General features: G+C 44.1%; 2 protein-coding genes across 2 annotated transcripts; both read left to right on the forward strand.

Annotated features, from left to right (window-relative positions):
* The first annotated feature begins 12,936 nt into the window (after positions 1-12,936).
* LOC115765807 (alpha-(1,3)-fucosyltransferase C-like) lies at positions 12,937-14,505 on the forward strand. Its single transcript, XM_030709522.1, has 2 exons — positions 12,937-13,860; positions 13,917-14,505. Exons 1-2 carry the CDS (start codon positions 13,001-13,003, stop codon positions 14,323-14,325), a joined length of 1,269 nt encoding a protein of 422 aa, XP_030565382.1. The 5' UTR covers positions 12,937-13,000; the 3' UTR covers positions 14,326-14,505.
* Positions 14,506-14,997: 492 nt separating this feature from the next.
* LOC115765816 (alpha-(1,3)-fucosyltransferase C-like) lies at positions 14,998-16,557 on the forward strand. Its single transcript, XM_030709538.1, has 2 exons — positions 14,998-15,888; positions 15,953-16,557. Exons 1-2 carry the CDS (start codon positions 15,062-15,064, stop codon positions 16,356-16,358), a joined length of 1,233 nt encoding a protein of 410 aa, XP_030565398.1. The 5' UTR covers positions 14,998-15,061; the 3' UTR covers positions 16,359-16,557.
* Positions 16,558-18,379: the final 1,822 nt, after the last annotated feature.

Consider the following 18,379-nt stretch of genomic DNA (forward strand, 5'->3'; position numbering starts at 1 on the left):
ATGGGAATAGCCTGGTTTGAGGGAAATTTCTTCTCGGGGTTCGTCTGTGTGGCAAGTGCGCGAATATTTCGTGGAATTGTGTTGTCAAACCCGAACTCTGGCGGCAGTGCTTGGGTGCATTGGCTGGCGCGTCACTCGAATCGAAATTTCATTAGTTTTACGATATGCGACCATAAAGAATTATCAAGAGGATGGGCACGCACCTTAATGTCATGGACATGGACTTGCACTTGGTCCTGGACTTGGACATGGTCGTCGTCGCGTTTTACGACCCTTCGCTGGAAGGCCGCAGCGACTCGCACGCAGCTCAATGAATTATGGAAAGCGATTTACATTCTCCCACTCATATTTTATTATTGTTGTTGATAATGTTTTCATTGGTTTTTATTTTTATTTGCGAATGCATGAATTATGGATATTTCCTTATGGAATGCGCCTGGCATGCATACAAAAGAACCCCCCACCCCCGACAAAGCGCAACCAAATCGAACCAAAAGAAAATTATGCGATAACATTTTTCTATTTTTGTTGTTGAATTTCCTTCGAATTTATTGGAAAATGTAACGGGGCAAATAACAAAAACATAAATATGTACATATATATGTTTTTCTTTTTCTGCGCCATAAATCAGCGAATCGAATTGAAATGTGCAATAGAATTAGATTTGCAAGGATTACAAATGGTGTGCAAAGAAATGGAACAGAAAACAGGGTCGAATCGGTTATACTTATTTTTAGAAAGACGCGGCATGGGAATTGAAAATTTCAATAGTTTTATGGGAATATATGAATCTCTTCCCTTTGGAAAGAAGAAACCCACAATAGCTGTTCCTTTCTCTCTGAGCTTAGTTTAATAAGCATAGTTTAATATTTCTTAAAAAATATATATAAATTCGCATATTAAACAATATTAACAAATAAATTGAGCTAATAAATCACCAATAAATATTTAAAATATGCTGAGGAACAAATTATATGTCTACTTCTTGCATAAATCCTCTGACAGTGCATATTATCGCCGCTAGAGGGCGCGTCGTTATTTTAACTGCGTCGACAGCTTTTGGACATTCATAAAAAAGAGGAGGACAGAGAGAGAGAGAGAGAAAGCCTGACGGGAGCAGAAAGAGACGTAGAGTAATTGTTATATTCTTAACAAAATTCCGGATATTTATGACCTATGCTCTGTTCTGCTGCATGGTTCCCGGGTCTAGTTGCGGGCATTGGAGCGTTTTCCGTAGCGAGTCGCCATTTTGCTGAATGCGTGAAAAATGTTGCGAAAAATTTTAATGCGCTCGCTGCGGGCGCCAAATGGAAATGGAAAATGGAATGGAAAGATGACAAATGATTATGGAGCATAATAAATTTCTGTGCTGATTGAGCGAAATGCGAGCTGTGCCACCAGCTGAGCGGAAAAGCAAAAAAAAAATAAAAAATGTGCATGCAAAACGGAAAACACAAAAGGAAAATGCACACAAAAAAACGGTAAGGAAGATGCGAAATATTTCGCTGCACAATGGAAAAACCTGAGCAAAAGTCAGAGGCAAAATCCTTACTATAACCATTAATGAAGCTAATTTGCAGCTAAATCTCAGTGCAGGCAGGTTCTTCAAGCTGTCTGCGAATCCAATTGCAGCAGCGAGAAAAATAAAAACCAGCTAGCGAGGAGGAGAGAGAAAGATAAGTTGATATCTGTGCTTAAGGCTGGCGAATGACACGAGTGTCATCCACTGCTATCATATCGCAATCTCAGGCAAGTCCTTCTTGTGCTGGGCAAATAACTAGAACTTGCCGAGAAAGCAATTTGATTGTTTCTCCTACAACTTCCCCCCTGCCGCGCCTGACCAAGCACAGCCACACACACACATGCGAGCCAAGCTGAGCAGCATCAAGTGTTGGGGGGTTGAGTCCCGGCTCAAGAACTTTGAATTTATTTGGTTCGAGTGTCTCAACTGCAAGTGCAAGTTGTTCCCTGCCCTTTTTATTTTGCCCTGATTGGGTGCACTCACACACACACACATACGCGACAAAAACTTTTCCATTTCTAGTTTTGCCAACGCTTTAAACGCAACTCTCCTCCTGTGTCCAATAAACGTAGAAACGAATTAAACGTAATGCAATACAATATTTACTGCATTTCGAACAGCTTGGCAAAATGTCGTGAATGTGCGCTAAAGACCGGGAGCTCGCATCCGGAACAGCGGCTGTTCAGCTATTGGAAATGTCTATCAATAAAATGCATATGAATAGCTTAACTGGGATTGGTTTTTAAGCGCTTGCAGGTGATATTTTAAGCTTAACATAAAATGTGAAACGCGTAAAGTACATCATATATGGCATATACATATATATTCTTGTTAAGTGTCAACAGTCGAGTCGTTGGCTGACTTTTTTTTTGCAAACATGTTTCTTAGTCTTATGAAACTTTGCATAGATCCGTTTTCATTTCGCAGGCATAATATATATCGGAATCGGTCGGATATAGCCATTATATCATTTAGATGCAACTGAAACAAAGCGGTCAACTTAAAGTTTTATTATAGCTGAACCTTTTCTCTCCCAATTGAAGTCTTCGCTTCCGGGATACCTATGGGGACTCATAGACCACGCCCAGCTATGAGTAGGAGCTTAGCCCACAAATTTCCCGTAGGGTGTGAGTAATTTGCCGCCACTATCTCTTTACCCTATTTACATAATATTCTATATATACTATTACAAAATTTTTAACTCTTATTAATAACTTTTTTGCACTCTTTTTACATTTATTACGTTTTCTCATGGTTTTAATTACTATTAAGTAAAAATGTATAATAATTTTAATGAAGATTATTTAAGTTTTTACCTAATACTTATTCTTGAAAATCGTATTCATATCGGACTTAATAATTAGACCAAGCTTGCTAGCAACGAGCTCTACATAGCCCAGAGAAATCTTATCAGCATCGGAGTACTATATCATATATCTCCAAACCAAGAATAGGTCGAAAGACAAAAAACTTATCTGTTCTTCAAGAAATCTTAATCAAACCCAGCATCTACGAGCTTAACTATACACCCAACATATTAGCAGGCCCGTGAGCCAATTGTCTGAAAGAGTATTTGATCGTCTGTGTGCCAAAGGCAGCCGTTCTTACCTGTACCCATTCAGGCTGAATTAAAATTATGTACAGACATGTTTTATGTAATTTTCATGGTAATATGATTAGCTCATACGAACTAATGACAATATGTAGATCTATTCACATATGTCGCAAGCAAATTCCTGGCAAAATTTTGTAACCTCCGCTTTGAAGTCGACGCGTCGAGTCATCGACAATGCATGTGTCTGTCAATTGTAGCGGCAACTACAGAAAACAACACACACAATTTTGAGACAATGACAACGCGGCACCCACAACAATGAGACAGCAGCAGCAACTGTGTGTGCGTGTGTGCGTGTGTGCGTGTGTGGAGCCCGCTGGGGAGGCGCGCTGCAGGCCGCTGTAAGCCAAGTCAACAGCAATAAAATATTTAGAAAAACAACAAAAAAAAACTTTAAAATATGAAGAAAATGAAGTCATCTTGTGCAAATATGAAAACAAAGTCAAGTGTTAATTTGCGTGGGAAAACAATTTCATATATATACATTTTTTGTGGCCCATGTCTGCAATGAGGCGGCTAAAAGTTCTGATAAAAACCGAGGGCTTGTTTCACTCGAGTCTGGCATACACTGAAAGCAAAAGTGTGTAGCCCTTAATTGTAATTGTCAGACACGGGCAACTGGCAGCGCGACTTAAGCCAAAGCTGAGCGTGCGAAAAGGTCAAAGGTTCGCAACTGCGCAACACAAATCCGACTAGCTTGGCTAATGACAAGTGCTGCGTTTACTTTGGCCTCAAAAAGGTCAAGAGAAAATGCTCCATTAAAAGCGGCACCAATGCCAAACGGTTGGCCGCAGCTCTGTGCCCAAAATTTGGGCACACTAACAAAAAGAAAAGAAACATCAAGTTTCAAGTACATCAAACATTTTGTTGGCTCTTATCTCGAAATAACAAACAACAATAACAAAACTCAACCGCAAAGGTGCCACCAACTTGGTCTACAACTTTGCCCGCAGGCTGCGGTGGGTTGGGGCGGGGTGGGGTGAGGTGCTGGGGATAGCCAGAGAAAGGCTAAAACTTTTATGCGTTGTTGTCGTCGTTGTTGTTGTTGTTGTCATTGTTGTTGTTGTTGTCGTTCTGGTTGTCTTTTTGGTTGTGTTATGCGAATGACATTTTCATGTACTACAAAAGTTTCTCGAGCGCTGCTCGTTTTCAGTATACCCTGCTAGAAATGCAACTGTCAACGGGGTATATTGTTTAGGAACGCACGTTATACAAATTTGAGAGCAACTGAACTGGTACCATTACCCGCTGCTTAAACCGGTTGAATAGTCGAACCCGAACTTAACTTAAAGAAGTTGTTAAATGCAAAACAGGGCATTTGCTAGTCTATCAACCATTTAGATGGCCTTATCTGTGTATGTGGCGCTGTGGGAAAATGATATTTATGATTGTTTAATGTATTATTTTCCACGTATTTTGCTGTCAGCGCCGTTGAACCAGTTGTCACAAACTTGCGCACTTTTCTCACTCTCTCAACATTTATTGGTCAGCTCCATAAACGAAAAGAGCTTGAAATTAGTTGGCATTCATGATAAGGGTCTGTATTTATATGTTTTAATTAGGCACTACTCTGGCTTGGGAACAGCATCAACAGCCAGAAAAGGCCAAAACCCAGCCCAAAATAAACGCTGTGAAAGAGAACCGAAATTCGAATTAATCAAATCATCATGACGATTGGACAAACTCTGGGCCCAGCACTTGAACTCGCTGCTCGCTCTTTGATCTGCGCGATCCGAGAGAGTGCAACAAAAAGAAAACATATATCAATTATCGGGCCATGACCGAGTCGAAGGCGATTCAGAAGGCGCTGCTGCTGTTAGCGCTGGCCCTGGCCCTGGCCCTGACTCCGACCCCGACCCCGACACCGACGCCGACTCCGACTGGCGTCTGGGCGTGGGGGCATCAATCAAAGCAGCCGCTGCGGCTGCAACAAACAACAAAACAGTTAATAACAACTACCAAAATGTGGACGTTGCAACGCATCATCGACAGCTCCATCAACGTCAACACGCGTGTGCCCAGAGTGGGGGGCAGGGCAGGGCAGGGTTGCTGGGAGGCGCCGCAACCTTGTGTGGTCGTGATGGCTTGGCTGCTTGATTTTCAATTTCATACGCACCGTTGGATGCCGCCCCAAAAAATGTGCTGGCATTTTATTGATTAACGCATCAGCCCGAGCGAACCAACAACCACCCAGGCTCAAAGGCTCACAAGCCGGACCCCACCACGGGCAACCCAGGGCAACCCGGGCGCCCGCAGTGGCCAGCAGCGATTTTCATCACTTGCTCGGTAATTAAAATGTATTTTCTTTTGATAGTGCCTAATGCGTTCCAATGTTGTTGCCGCTGCCGTCGATGCTGCTGCTGCTGCTGATGGGTGGTCAGTCAGCTGATGCGGTTTATCTCCCCTCCAACTGCCTGTCTCTCTCTCTCTCTCTCAGTCTCCCTCTCTCTCTCTTTCTGCTCTAGTGGCAGCTGTCACAGCTCAGCCCTGGCCATAACTCAACGTCCTAGTCGACATCAGCGTCATTGCCACCATCATCAATTTTCTGAGCGATCAAAAAAATAATGAACAACTGGCTGTAACAGACTAGAAGATACCCTGTACACATCGGCGAGCCGCCTTTAAACTCGTACGAACCTGTTCTATGCATAGGTAACTACACACACGTTGTACTTCAAGCAAGGGCTGTGCTTGTTCTTCTCTCAGCCCCACACTATAGAAAATGCATTCTCAAAAAACGTCGCTGCTTATAGTCCGATCGTTAAGAAACTTTCAGAGCTTAACTATGGCACCAATGGTGAGTATATACCAAAGTGCACAGCTATACCTCTAAAGAAGATATTATTTCAATTCTACTCTATATTTCTAACAGAAATAAATTCAAAACGTTGCGTGTCTAGTTCATATAATATTTGATATATTCAAAAACAATATATCTGAAAATCGATATTTGCATAGGCTCTAGCTCTTTAGTCTCCGAAATTAATTATAATATGTGTATCAGACATATCTGCCAGTTACTCACTTTTGCACACAAAATCAATATACCCTTTTTTAAGCCATTTTCAATGGGTAGCGCGTATTAAAAAAGAGTGTTAAAGCGCGAAAAGCAACAACATCAACATTGAGCAATTTGTTACGCTTTGTCTTTTCACTGTTTTTCCCAGACAAACAACAGAATGCGCAGTCGCGCCAGGTGAAAACCCACCCCACCCGCCCCTGCCCAGTCAGCTCTCTGGCAGCAGTAGAGTGTAGGAGTGTGTGTGTAGTTGTGTTTGTGTGTGTGTGTGTGTTGCACTCTTATTTCGACACTCATTTGCAATTTTTTGCTAATGTTCGTCAACGCCGATGGCTTCACTGTGGCCGTCAGTGATAACGCGCCCCTTCGCAGAGCCGCAAAACAATGCAATAATTACAATTTATATCTTGCAGATAAAAATCGCACATTAAGCGACTGCAAATGCGACTGCGAAAGGCCGCCAGCAGCTGCCGTCGCTTACAAAAAAGAAACAACTAAGAGTGATCTTGCCGGCCGTGCCGGACTAGTTGATACCCTGTACACAGCTGCTATTACAAGCATTCGCGCCGGAAGAACTTGTCGTTGTTACGAAGAACGCTTCCGAAAATGGAGCCCAAGCTAGTATGCTGGGCTGAAGGGGTATCATTGTTGGCTTTGGTTCTTTGGTCCTGGGGGGACACGGGGAATATTAGGTTCTATGTATATCTATCTTAACGTAACGATTCGAATGGCCCATTATAACTTTAAGCAGGCAATGCTGATCAGGTTTACATTTTCTCTCGCAGACCGATTTAAGAGGAATATCCACTGTATAATAACGAAAAGGTCCAAATCTATGTCCACTGCACCCTGGCAGGTTTCGATACAGTCAAATGGGTATATTGGTTTTTCTCTCTCCACATACTGGAATTATGGCGGAAAGTTGTTTTCGGTGGCTAATAGATGCATTCAAACTTCGATATTATGCGATCAAAGGAATAATCAATGTGAATGTCAGCAAAAGCAATGATCTGTGCTGGCATCAATGACTTGGACGTATTGCTCCGAATGCTTTTGGGCATTTGTTCATCTAAATCTCAACTTCCTAGCAAAAAACAACAAGAAGCATATACTGATCAAGAATATATATACTTTAGAGAGTCGAAAAAGACTACGTCTGCCTGTTACATGCATTTGCAATCACCATATACCCTATTTTACCCACTTTTAATGGCTTCAGGGTATAAAAAGCTGTCAACGTGTGCGTTTTAACGCTCCGCCGGCTTTCGGCGTCTCCTCGATTTGGCCAGTGGGCGAAGCTGATACCAAGCAGCAGCAGCTGCCACATTCAGTCAAAAGACAGCGGCGGCAGCTGCCCAACAAATTCTGGGGTCATTGCCAAAATTTCAATCAACTTTGGTGGTCAGCAAGCAGAACAGATAAAACGAAAAAAAAAAACGCACTCGACACCACGCATCTTAAATACACTAGCTTCGGTATAATAAAAATTGTTCTTTTCACTTTGTTTTCTTGAACCTTGCTTTGTGTCGTTTTCGTAAACGTTTGCAAGGGAACTTTTATGCACTGTTATATCTATCTTTCGAGCTACTTTATATGTGTTTGACATTTTTTCTTTGTGCTGCCTTCGTAAACATGGTACTGGCAGCGAGTTTAAAGTAAACTTTAATAAGTCACAAAAACATCGTTTAGAGTATTTTTGATTCTTTTTAGTGTGTTATCCGTAAACATTGCCCCAGCAGGAATTTACCTCAGCATATTGAATAATCATATTATTTGATTAGGATAAAGCAGAAGGTTTTTTTTTCTTTAGCTTTATGAAATTAAAAACCACCGCTGGTTTATAAATTGAAGAAGCCTCAAACAGATAGAGTATGATGCAAAAAAGGCAGACAATGTTGGACCTAAAGCAACAGCAGCCGTTTAGCCAATTGGTGGTCTACTTTGCATACGCTCTGGACCTGTGTAAGGACACTGACCGAATGAGTTCGGGATCCAGTTACAGTTTTTGATCGACACACATCACACCTGTCTTGGCCTGGCCTGACCTGGTCCTCAGTCCCCGCCGATCAGACATAACTGCTGCCAATTGAGCGAAAAAAGCCAAAGATCACAGCCGTTGGCCCGACAAGCTGAAGGACTGGAAAGAGACTGGATACTTGGGCCACGCGTGCGCAGGATCAAATAACAAGGCGCATGCGACTTGGCCGGCCCCCCAACTCGAGGCAGGTAACTCAAGCGCTGAGTTGGAGCTGGAGCTTCGCCATGGACCGCTGGCCAGGATGCAGCAGCACCAGACAGCATCAGGTCGCTTGCCAGGTCGCTTGCCTCCTGGGTGGTCCTTTCGCCGCTTTCGCTGGCAATAAGGCGCGACAATATCGAGTGCTACCTCGTTCGGTAATTATCGTAAATCTTGCCGACCAAGGACATTGGCAATTAGGCTAAGCGCCGCTGTCTCGTGTCGACTCCTGTTGTCACAGTTTTGGGCCGCATTCCAATCGCAATTAGCACAACATTAGCGCGCCTGACCTTTGACCTCGCTGCCACTCCCGCTGCGCCGCCTATTGTCCTGACCTCGGCACTGTCCTTGCGCCTTGTTTTTTTTTTTTCTGAATGTTTTCGGTTTTCTCTGCGCTTTGTCACGCATCCATTTGCCAAATGGACGACAATAATTGCGGTTGTTCCATTGTATTCCCCGGCGTCTGTGCCGGAACAGGCGCCTCTGTATATTTACATAATTGTCCATGTCTCGTCGTCACGGTAGCGCCCCTAGGGAGTGCAGCGCAAAGTGGGTGGAAGTTCAAGAATGGGGCCAAGGGACAATGAAATATGCATGACTACTAAAAAAAAGGAACGTGAAGATGAATGACAGGGAAACGGAAAAAGACTGGCAAGAAATTACGTAGCAAACCGGAATAGTAATATAAATATAAGCAGGAGAATGGTAAATATAACTGAAACATTAAACAAAACAGGAACTCGGAAGATAAGTTTGCTAAATAAATATGCTAAACTAAGCAGAGAGAAGCGAGAAGCAGTAGCAGAAGTACTTAAGCAAAGAAAGAAGCTGCGTTTAATTAGGTAGAAACTAATTTAAGAAACACTTGAAAAAAGTGACAAGAATATGTTCTTTATGCTGAACTTTGTGAAAGCATATTAAGAGAAGGCAAAGACAGAGCGAGAAGGATAAGTTATAAGAGCAGAAGTAAATTAAAGCAGCAAAAGAAACATTTTAAAACCTAGAAGGATTACGCTCTCTATGCAAAGTAGCAAAGAGTTAATCGAGCGATGTAAAAACAGAAAGAAAGTCCGCCTAAACTAAGAAGAAGTAGAAGGGACAAACTAAAGGAGGATATGAGAAATGCAGCTGAAGTTCTTTAAGCAGAATTATATAGAAAAAGTTGTTAAAAGTATGAAAAAGTAGCTAAATTCCATCTCGATGGAAGAAGCAGAAAAGTGCAAATTATCATGGCATCATTTTAAGCAATGTACAAATTGAGAAACATTCAAGAAACGGAATCTGTTATTTATTCTGTAAATTCTGGAACGGAATTCCTGGTTTACATAACCTTTGCGTATTTCAACAAACACAACTCATTACACGACAGAGATGAGACGGGCAAACAATGGGCAATGAGCAATGAGCAACGACGTCTGCCGCCTGCGCATCAATCAGCGGCCGGCAAGTGCCTGCATCCGGGCACTGGAGGCGCATGTGTCATCGCTGCCGCCCGCTGGGAGGCCACTGGGAGGCCGCTGGGAGGCCGCCGCGTTGAATTTGCGTTGATCGTGACAATAAAGCCGAGCAGCAATTGGCCCAACGGGGCCAACTTTACTTGATTGCCATCATCAAACTATTTACGCGGATGACAGACAACCTCAACAACAACAACATCTCGGAGGAATTGGTAGGGTAGCAGAGGAGGGAGGCTTACATTGATAATGACAATAGCTGCGTGGACAATGCCCGGTGCCGGGCAGTGATAATCACTGAGCTGCTCAGATTTGATTGTTGCTTTGTGGGTCAGCAGTGGATTTTGTGCCGAGAGTGGCGCCAAATAAAGCGTGAGATGACATGATGGTGAATCATGAGAAAACAGAGCAAGAGCCAGGAAATGATCAGCGAGTGAAAGTGAGAGACATAGAGAGAGAGAGAGAAAGAGACACGAAGTGAAAATGAGTTAAGTACCACAAATGGGATCAGCCTCTGTCGTGTCGGCGCACATCAATAACCTCGCTGTTAACCAACAGGTCAGGTCAGTTAGATAACACCTAATTAGGGTCCACGAACTGACAACTTTAGCGCCACAAGCGCGGGTGGTCGGAGAGTCGAGACAGGAGAATCGGGAATCGAGAATCGAACTGAGACACGCCCCGGTGCCGCACGAATTGCCAGCTGCCTAGGCCACGTCCTGATCCTGGTCTGGTCTGGGCAGCGGTAACAAGACGGAGTTTGTTTTTGGTTTGGGTGTCGCCCGGGCATTCGTTGCGTTCCATTTGAGGACCGAGCAAGCTGCGATAATTACATGTTAATTCGTTCGCTGCGATACGATTCGAATATCGTTTGCGCTTCTTCTTAAGCCGAAGACAGCGCAATCAAGTCCAATTTTGTGCGGCGTCTCTGAGGTGGCGACTTTGCCGCCGCCGGCGGCGGCTCGTCCTTTTGTTGTGTTGCATGTTGTTTGATTCGTTCGATAATTAAGCAGTTGCCAACAATGTGTGCGGCATTTAATTGACCGGCAGCTTAAGGACAACCAACTATGGCCAGCCGAGTCTGTGGTCAAATATAAAAGCAAGGTAAATCACACTCAATCTCAAGTTGGCAGGCCTATTAATAACTTTAATTAAAATTATGAGTGTCTGTGTGTTAGCCATCGTCATCGTCATCGCATATCGCATCATTGGCCCCATTTGGCTGGAGATGTTTGGAACTGGAGCCCGAGTGTGGGAACCAAATTATTCAAATCTTCAGTTCAGTTTTGCCAGAGCCATAATTCTCAGCGCTCTCTCATATGCATATTTATTGCATTTTTCGACGCGGCAACGCCCCCAAAATTCACAATGGAATTTCAATTCCATTCTCCGAGTTTTCGACTCGCGACTTTAAAGAAGCAGCTACAGCCCAGTTTCAGGTTCAGTTTGAGGTCCCGGTCCAGGCTCCAACACAGCCTCCAAATGCAATCGTATCGCATCTTTTGTTTAGCCACGCTTTGTTTTCGACACGTCCCTCTCTCTCTCCGTCCCTGTCTTGCTTGGCCCACAGTTTGTCTTTGGCTTGGAATTCGTTGGAATAATTAAAATTTATATGTGTTTCGTTTGGGCTTAGCCGCCGCTTCACCCCCACACTTCTAATATGATTCTGCCAGCTGCAGTTACACAAGCTCACCTCATCCATCCACCTGTCTGTCCGACCGGCTGCCTGTCTGTCCCTGATCCTACAGTCGAAAACCTTGACTGTTCCCTTCTGGGTTCTGCGGCAATTCCATTTCACTTTCGCACATAAGCGGCGCATAATTTATAAAGCTGGCGCTGGCAATTTGCATGGCAACTGTTGCTACGTGCCAATGCGAATATCGCAGGCCACAATCCTTACCACAGCTCCGACACACACAATCTCTCTCTCCCCCTTTCGCCCTCTCGCCATGTTGCAGAGGTAACATTTAATCGCTTGTCAATTGGAAAATTGCAGGCTTGCGTCTGCCCTTTCTCTTCCGTTCTGGGCGTGGCAGCCGGCTCTGTTACAATGAGCAGAACAACAAGCATTTCATATATATAAGTCGCTTACAGAGTCCGTCATCGTGCCATCGGCACGTCCATGACCAGCTCCGGCCTGTGGCCTGGCAACCATTGTGCCGCATCCTCGGCGAGTTTGTGTGCCGCATTTGAAATGAGCAGCGACAAAAGTTGCCAAATGAATATTCCAAATTGCAGTGATATATCATCAATGGATTGCCAGACAGAGAAATAGAGAAAGAGAGACACAGGGCAAGAGACGTAGACAGGGACAGGGATAGAGCGCGTGTTTCCTCTGTTTCTGGCAACGGTGCGAACTACGCAAAGTTTTTGGCCAAATTGTCATGTTGCTGACGGCTTAACCAAAATGATTGATTACTTGGTTCCTGTTTGCCTGAATGCCAGGCGGGAGAAACTTGGTGTTGTTCGCGCTAAGTGCCAAATCGGAAATGCGCCAAAACGGAAGGAGCAGGAGGAAAAGCGAATTCTATGGTTTCAAGAACTTTAACACTTTTCCAAAGGAGACAATAAATTGCACATTTATCGATTCTTTTACAATTGCAAACCGAGGAATTAAATTACATTTATGATTGATTGCAGATCTCTCTGTCTGATTTATATATTAAATGTTTACATGTAAGATGCAAGTGGTTGGTTTCAGGTATCGAAGAATAAGAAAAGGGATATACTAGGGATAGTCATAAAAAGATAGATACTTGATCTGCATACACTATTCTAGAATAATTTGATAACTGGCTCTTAAAACCTAAGAGACTTGCTTAAAACCACGTGGAAACGTGGAAAGTAATCGACTATCTGAAACAATATTTCAAGTCTCTAGCTCTTAGAGGTTCTCAGATCGACGCGTTCATGCAGACAGACAGACGGACTGATGGGCAGACGGACAGACACTAAGAATATAAATACATTATGGGTTGGGTAATGCTTCCTGGTGCCTGTTACATACTTCTAAACATCTCGTCGTGCTCATTCCTGTTGCCATTGATGTAAAGCGTGCCAAGTAATTCACTTCTGTTTTTAAATCAAAAGCAAATAACATTCAAATATAGCAATATACATTAATTTGAAAAGCCAAACGATAGAGTTTACGGCAATGCCAATTGACAAAATTCTTAGCAGTCGCCATCAGCCACAGCGCTACAATGCGCCGCGAAAGCGCGTGGAGAACGGCGAGGAGCGCAATTCCAACTTTGCGAGCCCGAATGATGACTCTGACTATTCCATGGACTCGGATTTGGCGATTCTGCCGCCGCCGCGTCGTTCAGCTGCGAGCCGGCTGAATTCTCGTCAATTGTCCAAGAATCGAAATTTGATAATGAAATGGATCGTTTGCCTATCGATCATATTTATGCTGCTGCTCTTTGTGCCGCGCCATCACGTGGTCAGGGAAGTGAAACTCAAGCGCGCCGTTTCCATACTCCTGTGGAACGAGGAGAGCTCCAACGAGCGCTGGTGGCGGTATCAACAATGCCACTGCACGGTGACCACCAATCGCAATTACACGGATAGGCCCATAGATGCTGTCGTTGTCAATGCAGATCGAGCCTACGACGTGGACGGCCTGGAGAAGATCGTGCGCAGCCCGAATTTCTTGGTGGTATTTGCGGCTAAGAAGCCGCTAAGTCTGGCCAAAAATCCGCTGAGTTTACACGGTGAATCCATATTCAACTACTCGATGACCTATCGCCCGGACTCGAATCTGTTCTGGACAGACTACTATTTCTCCACGTTGCAGCATATAGATGTGCGGGTGCACAAGTTCACGGCGCCCGACAAGAATTCCGCGAAAGAAATGTCTGCACATCTACGCTTCAAATTGCAGCTCAAACAGCTTCTGGTGGTCTACATGATGTATCCGGTGAACAATTCCACGATGCAGCAGAGCCTCTATCTGCAGCAGCTGCGACAGCACATCGATCTGAGCGTTATCGAGACCTGCCACGAAGCCAATGAGTAGCTAACCCATATTTAACTTCATCTCTCATATAATCAGTACACTCTTTGGCTAGATGCCTACCCTACAGATTCATGCTGATCTTTGAGCCGAGTCGCTGTCCGGAATATGTGCATCCGCAGTTCTACATGGCGCTGGCCAACTTTGTGGTGCCCGTGCTGATTGGTGGCGGCAATCTCAGCGAACTGGTGCCTCCCGGTTCTTATATAAGCGCCGACAACTTCTCGTCACCTTTTGAACTGACCGAACACTTGATGTTGCTGTCCTCACGGCCGGAATTGTACGAGCAGTTCTTTTGGTGGCACTCCATATATCAACTCTATCAAATAAAGCTTCCCTATTGCGCTCTTTGTCACCAGCTGCGACAGGAGCAGCGACAGCGCCCACCTTACGAGTTCCTTCAATGGTGGACAATTTACCAGTGCCCGGACCCCAGAGACTTTCAGATCGGGGCGACCAACTAAAGCGGGTCTTGCCAAGAAAAGGATGCTCGTCGAGTATTTTAGTCGATTTTACGGCTCCAAATGTATCTATGTAGAATAGAGCTAACTGTTTAACCTAAGTATATGCCAATTGTATCGATGATTTTACTTTGCAAGACTTGATTTAAATCAAAAATATAGTCTTTAGTTTTGCGAGTGCAAGAATACTTTTCTTCATAATCAAGCTTCCTCCGGTTAGGTTTCCATATTAATCCTGCTTTATCCCAAGTTTTGACATTAATCCACCCATTTTACGCCCGAGGGAATTCGAAATTCACCCACACTAACTGAAATTTTCACGTAGCGAAGTGGATTTGCCGCAACCGATGAAATTTTCGTAGGTTTGGAGTTTTCAAATTAGCTGAACTTTGTATTTTTGGAGCTTTGGAAGTAAATTTAAAGCCGAACGAGAGGTGAAGGAAAGAAAACTGCAACTGCGTTCCACCAATTTTTCACACTTGTGTGTGAAAAATTTGAAAGCGTGAAAATTTCATATTCCTAGCTCTGAGCTGTCCCCTTTGACCAAAAATTAGACAGTCAATCAATCAATCAATCAGTAGCTTAGTAGGTCAGTCCTTCAGTCTATCAGTCAAGACAGTTTACATCTGGTATAAATTTCAGTTCGATTATCCCAATCCGAGTTGGCATTGCTGTGCACTTATAGATATATTTGAAATATGATCTATATTTAAGAAGTGTACCGAAAAAATTCGTAAAAATGCCAGCTGACAAAATTATTAGCAATCCACTCGAATCGGAAAATCAGGCCCAGTCGCTTAATGTGCCAACAATGCAGTTGACTGCATCCGCCAATAAGGAACCAAAAGGTTCGGACGGGCCGAGCCGCTCAGCGACTTTGCCCCGGAACAAACGGCTGACGAAAATCAATTTGTATTTGAATATTTTGAAGAGCGTCGTCTGTCTGTCAGTTGTTTTGTTGCTGATGTATTGCGTGGGTAACGATAGCCCTCGAATGGGCGAACAGGTAGGTCGCCCGGTCGGGAGAGCCATACTCCTTTGGAACGCCGAGATGGAGCTGGGCACGTGGAACTATCTGCCATGTGGCTGTGTGTTGACCACAAATCGTGATTATTCGGCCGGAACCATTGATGCCATCGTCTTCAATGCAGATCGACCATTTACGTTCGAGGGCCTAGATCGGATTAAGCATACGCCCAATTTCCTGGCAGTATTTGCAGCCAAAAATCCGATGAATCTGGTCCACAATCCGCTGCTAGAACATGGAGAATCTGTCTTTAATTTGACAATGACTTATCGTCGCGATTCGGACGTTGTCTGGTGGGATTACTTTTTAACGGCGCCGAGAGAGCAACCAGGCTCCACAGTTCTGGAGATCAGCTTCAGGAAACAGCGGTCAGAGCTTGAAGCCACCGATCTGCACCTGAAGCTCCGATCGAAATCCCCGCTGGTCTTCTACATGATGTACGAAGTGAACGACTACACTTTGCCGGAAAGCCTCTATCTGCAGGAGTTGCGCAAACACATCGAGCTGGATGCCTTCATAGAGTGTCATGGCGCTCAAGAGTAGGTGTGATATACTTATCGATTTCAATTAGATTTAATCAGCTTCTGTTTCCCATTCTGTCAGTTGCGGAATCTACAAGTTCATGCTGATCTTTGATCCCAGCGCCTGTCCAGATTATGTGCATCCGCAGCTCTACATAGCGCTGTCACACTTTGTGGTGCCCGTCATGATCGGCGGCGGCAATCTCAGTAGCCTCCTTCCGGCAGGCTCCTACATAAGCAGCGCCGACTTCAGCTCACCCAAGAAACTGGCCGCGTATTTGGAGCAGTTGTCGAACGAGCCCCGGCAATACGAGCAATTCTTCAAGTGGCATGCCAACTATTGGCTTCATAAGAACCGACAGCCCTACTGTGCCCTCTGTCACCGGCTGCGTCAGCCGCGACATCCGCGTCAGCCCAAAGACTTCCTTAACTGGTGGACTGGATATCAGTGTACGAATCGTACGGACAGCTTAGGACGGTTCCTTTAGAACGATGTTCGGCCCGATTCCAATACAATTATAATTATCGCACGCCAAATTGGAAGCGCTGAATATTTTTATTCCATGGAATTTTGCCGGCACTCCATTGACCACGCCGAGTGGTTTTGCAGCTAATAATGATACCCTTTCGACGCCTTGTATATTAACTTTGTCACAGAGCATGTCACCTATATTTTAAATTTTCATGAATAGTTAAATTCATATTTGGCTTTCAAACCTTGGCAGCATTTGTTCATATTTTTATGTTTAATGCATACAAATCAAGCCTGCAAGCCGGGCTTAAATCGAACCGGCCCAAACACGGCTCCCTATTTGATTTTCTCTATTAACCTAGCCTTTAAATATTTTCAGCACAACAGGCCATTGTAGATTACAAACAAGGAACTGTTAAACTTACAGCTGTTAGAGTTAAAGGTTATAAACTTAAAGAATGGAAGATGTTTGTGACGTTTGACAGCACTGATAGCAGTTATGTTAAGTTGTTTCTGTTGAAGTGCCACTGTTAATGCTTACAGCCATGTTAAGCTAAAAGTTTTAGAGCTATAAAATAGCCAACAAAATTAAACTAAGGAGAGAGTATTCCGAAAATGAGCAAAGGTTTTTGTACATTTAATTGAAACTGGTTCTTGGAATATTTGGGATACCAACTCGTGCTAAACGGCTGCCAAATTCACTGGCATGTGGCCATTTGGGTGACCATTTAGCGAGGCAGCTCTTTGGATGCCCATTGGGGCAGCCTCAAGGGTTTCAACAAGTTTCTGGCTGGGCATCCACATGCACAGGAACGTCACAAGCACAGATAAAGCAAATAGAGAGTGCTCAGGTATTGTGGATCTGGTCGAACGGTGGAAAACCCTGTGAACCAAGCGCTCTGGACAACGTGTGGGCGACACGATGTGAAAGAAGTGGCGACGGTAAGGTGCCAAGACCAAGGCAGGCGGCGCAGACAATACACGAAAAACAAACAGAATTGTCATGGGAAATATTTCACGGCGTTGCGTCTGAGACCCGCTGCTCCTCGGCTGTCCATGGTCTGGCCGGGTCTGGCTTGGGCTGACTGTATCTGTGGCTGGCACATTTCAAAACGGTATCACATACACAAAACACTTTTCTTCTTGCCACACACAATATTTATAAGTTAAATGCTTCACTAAACAATAAGCCAAGACTGGCGACCAGGCCAGGTTGGGCAGGCGAAGGTGGACGGAGGCGATGTTCGAGTCCAAGCCAAGCCAAAGTTGAAGGCAAGGCGATAATGAAACCGACGGGCGTCAAGCACATCGAACCAGGGTCCCACCAGCTTGCCTTTTGGGGGCCCAGCCAGTTGGGTTGACAGGTTGTTTTCTTGTATTCACTCATTCTCATTCTCATTCTCATACTCATTCGCGTTCTGGTTCTGGTACTGGTTCTGGGAAGTTCTCATCACCAGCGGCATCTGCTGTTCACTGCCTCCGCACTCCACACTCGACTCTCCATTGGGCTCTGTTTGCCCATTCTGTTATCAACTATTACAATATTTTTGTTTAATTGACAAACAGGTTTATCATTTGACGCTCCAACTGTTTTTCCCACAGTCATTTTCGGTCAGGTTAACTATTAACCTGACACCAAGAGTGTAAAAGCACAAAAAGTGAACTACTCTCCAACGGGCTTATGTTATACAAAATACGATTTGAAGATATGCACTTTGGCAAATTTGCAATATGCCCTTTGTGAAATAAAGTACCACTTGGATGTAGTAAATATTAACTCTATATCATATCTATCTCAAACCCTATTCTGTAAATTCCCAACTTCCACTTAGCTAAAGCGATAAGTCCCTCGATTATGCATAGCCTTTTAATTCATTCAGCATAATGCTCCATCAAAAGATTTTAGATTAAATATATCCAGATCTGTAAGTATCCCATATTCCTGTCAGCTAGTTTCCATCAAATTCGAAGCTAACAAAAACCTCCTTTCTTTTGATTGCTTTACCTTAACCCCAAGCCACAGTGCACAGTTTATTG

Source organism: Drosophila novamexicana, unplaced genomic scaffold (assembly GCF_003285875.2).
Source record: "Drosophila novamexicana strain 15010-1031.04,08,12 unplaced genomic scaffold, DnovRS2.1 tig00001058-arrow-arrow-pilon, whole genome shotgun sequence".
Taxonomy (NCBI): Eukaryota; Metazoa; Arthropoda; class Insecta; order Diptera; family Drosophilidae; genus Drosophila; species Drosophila novamexicana.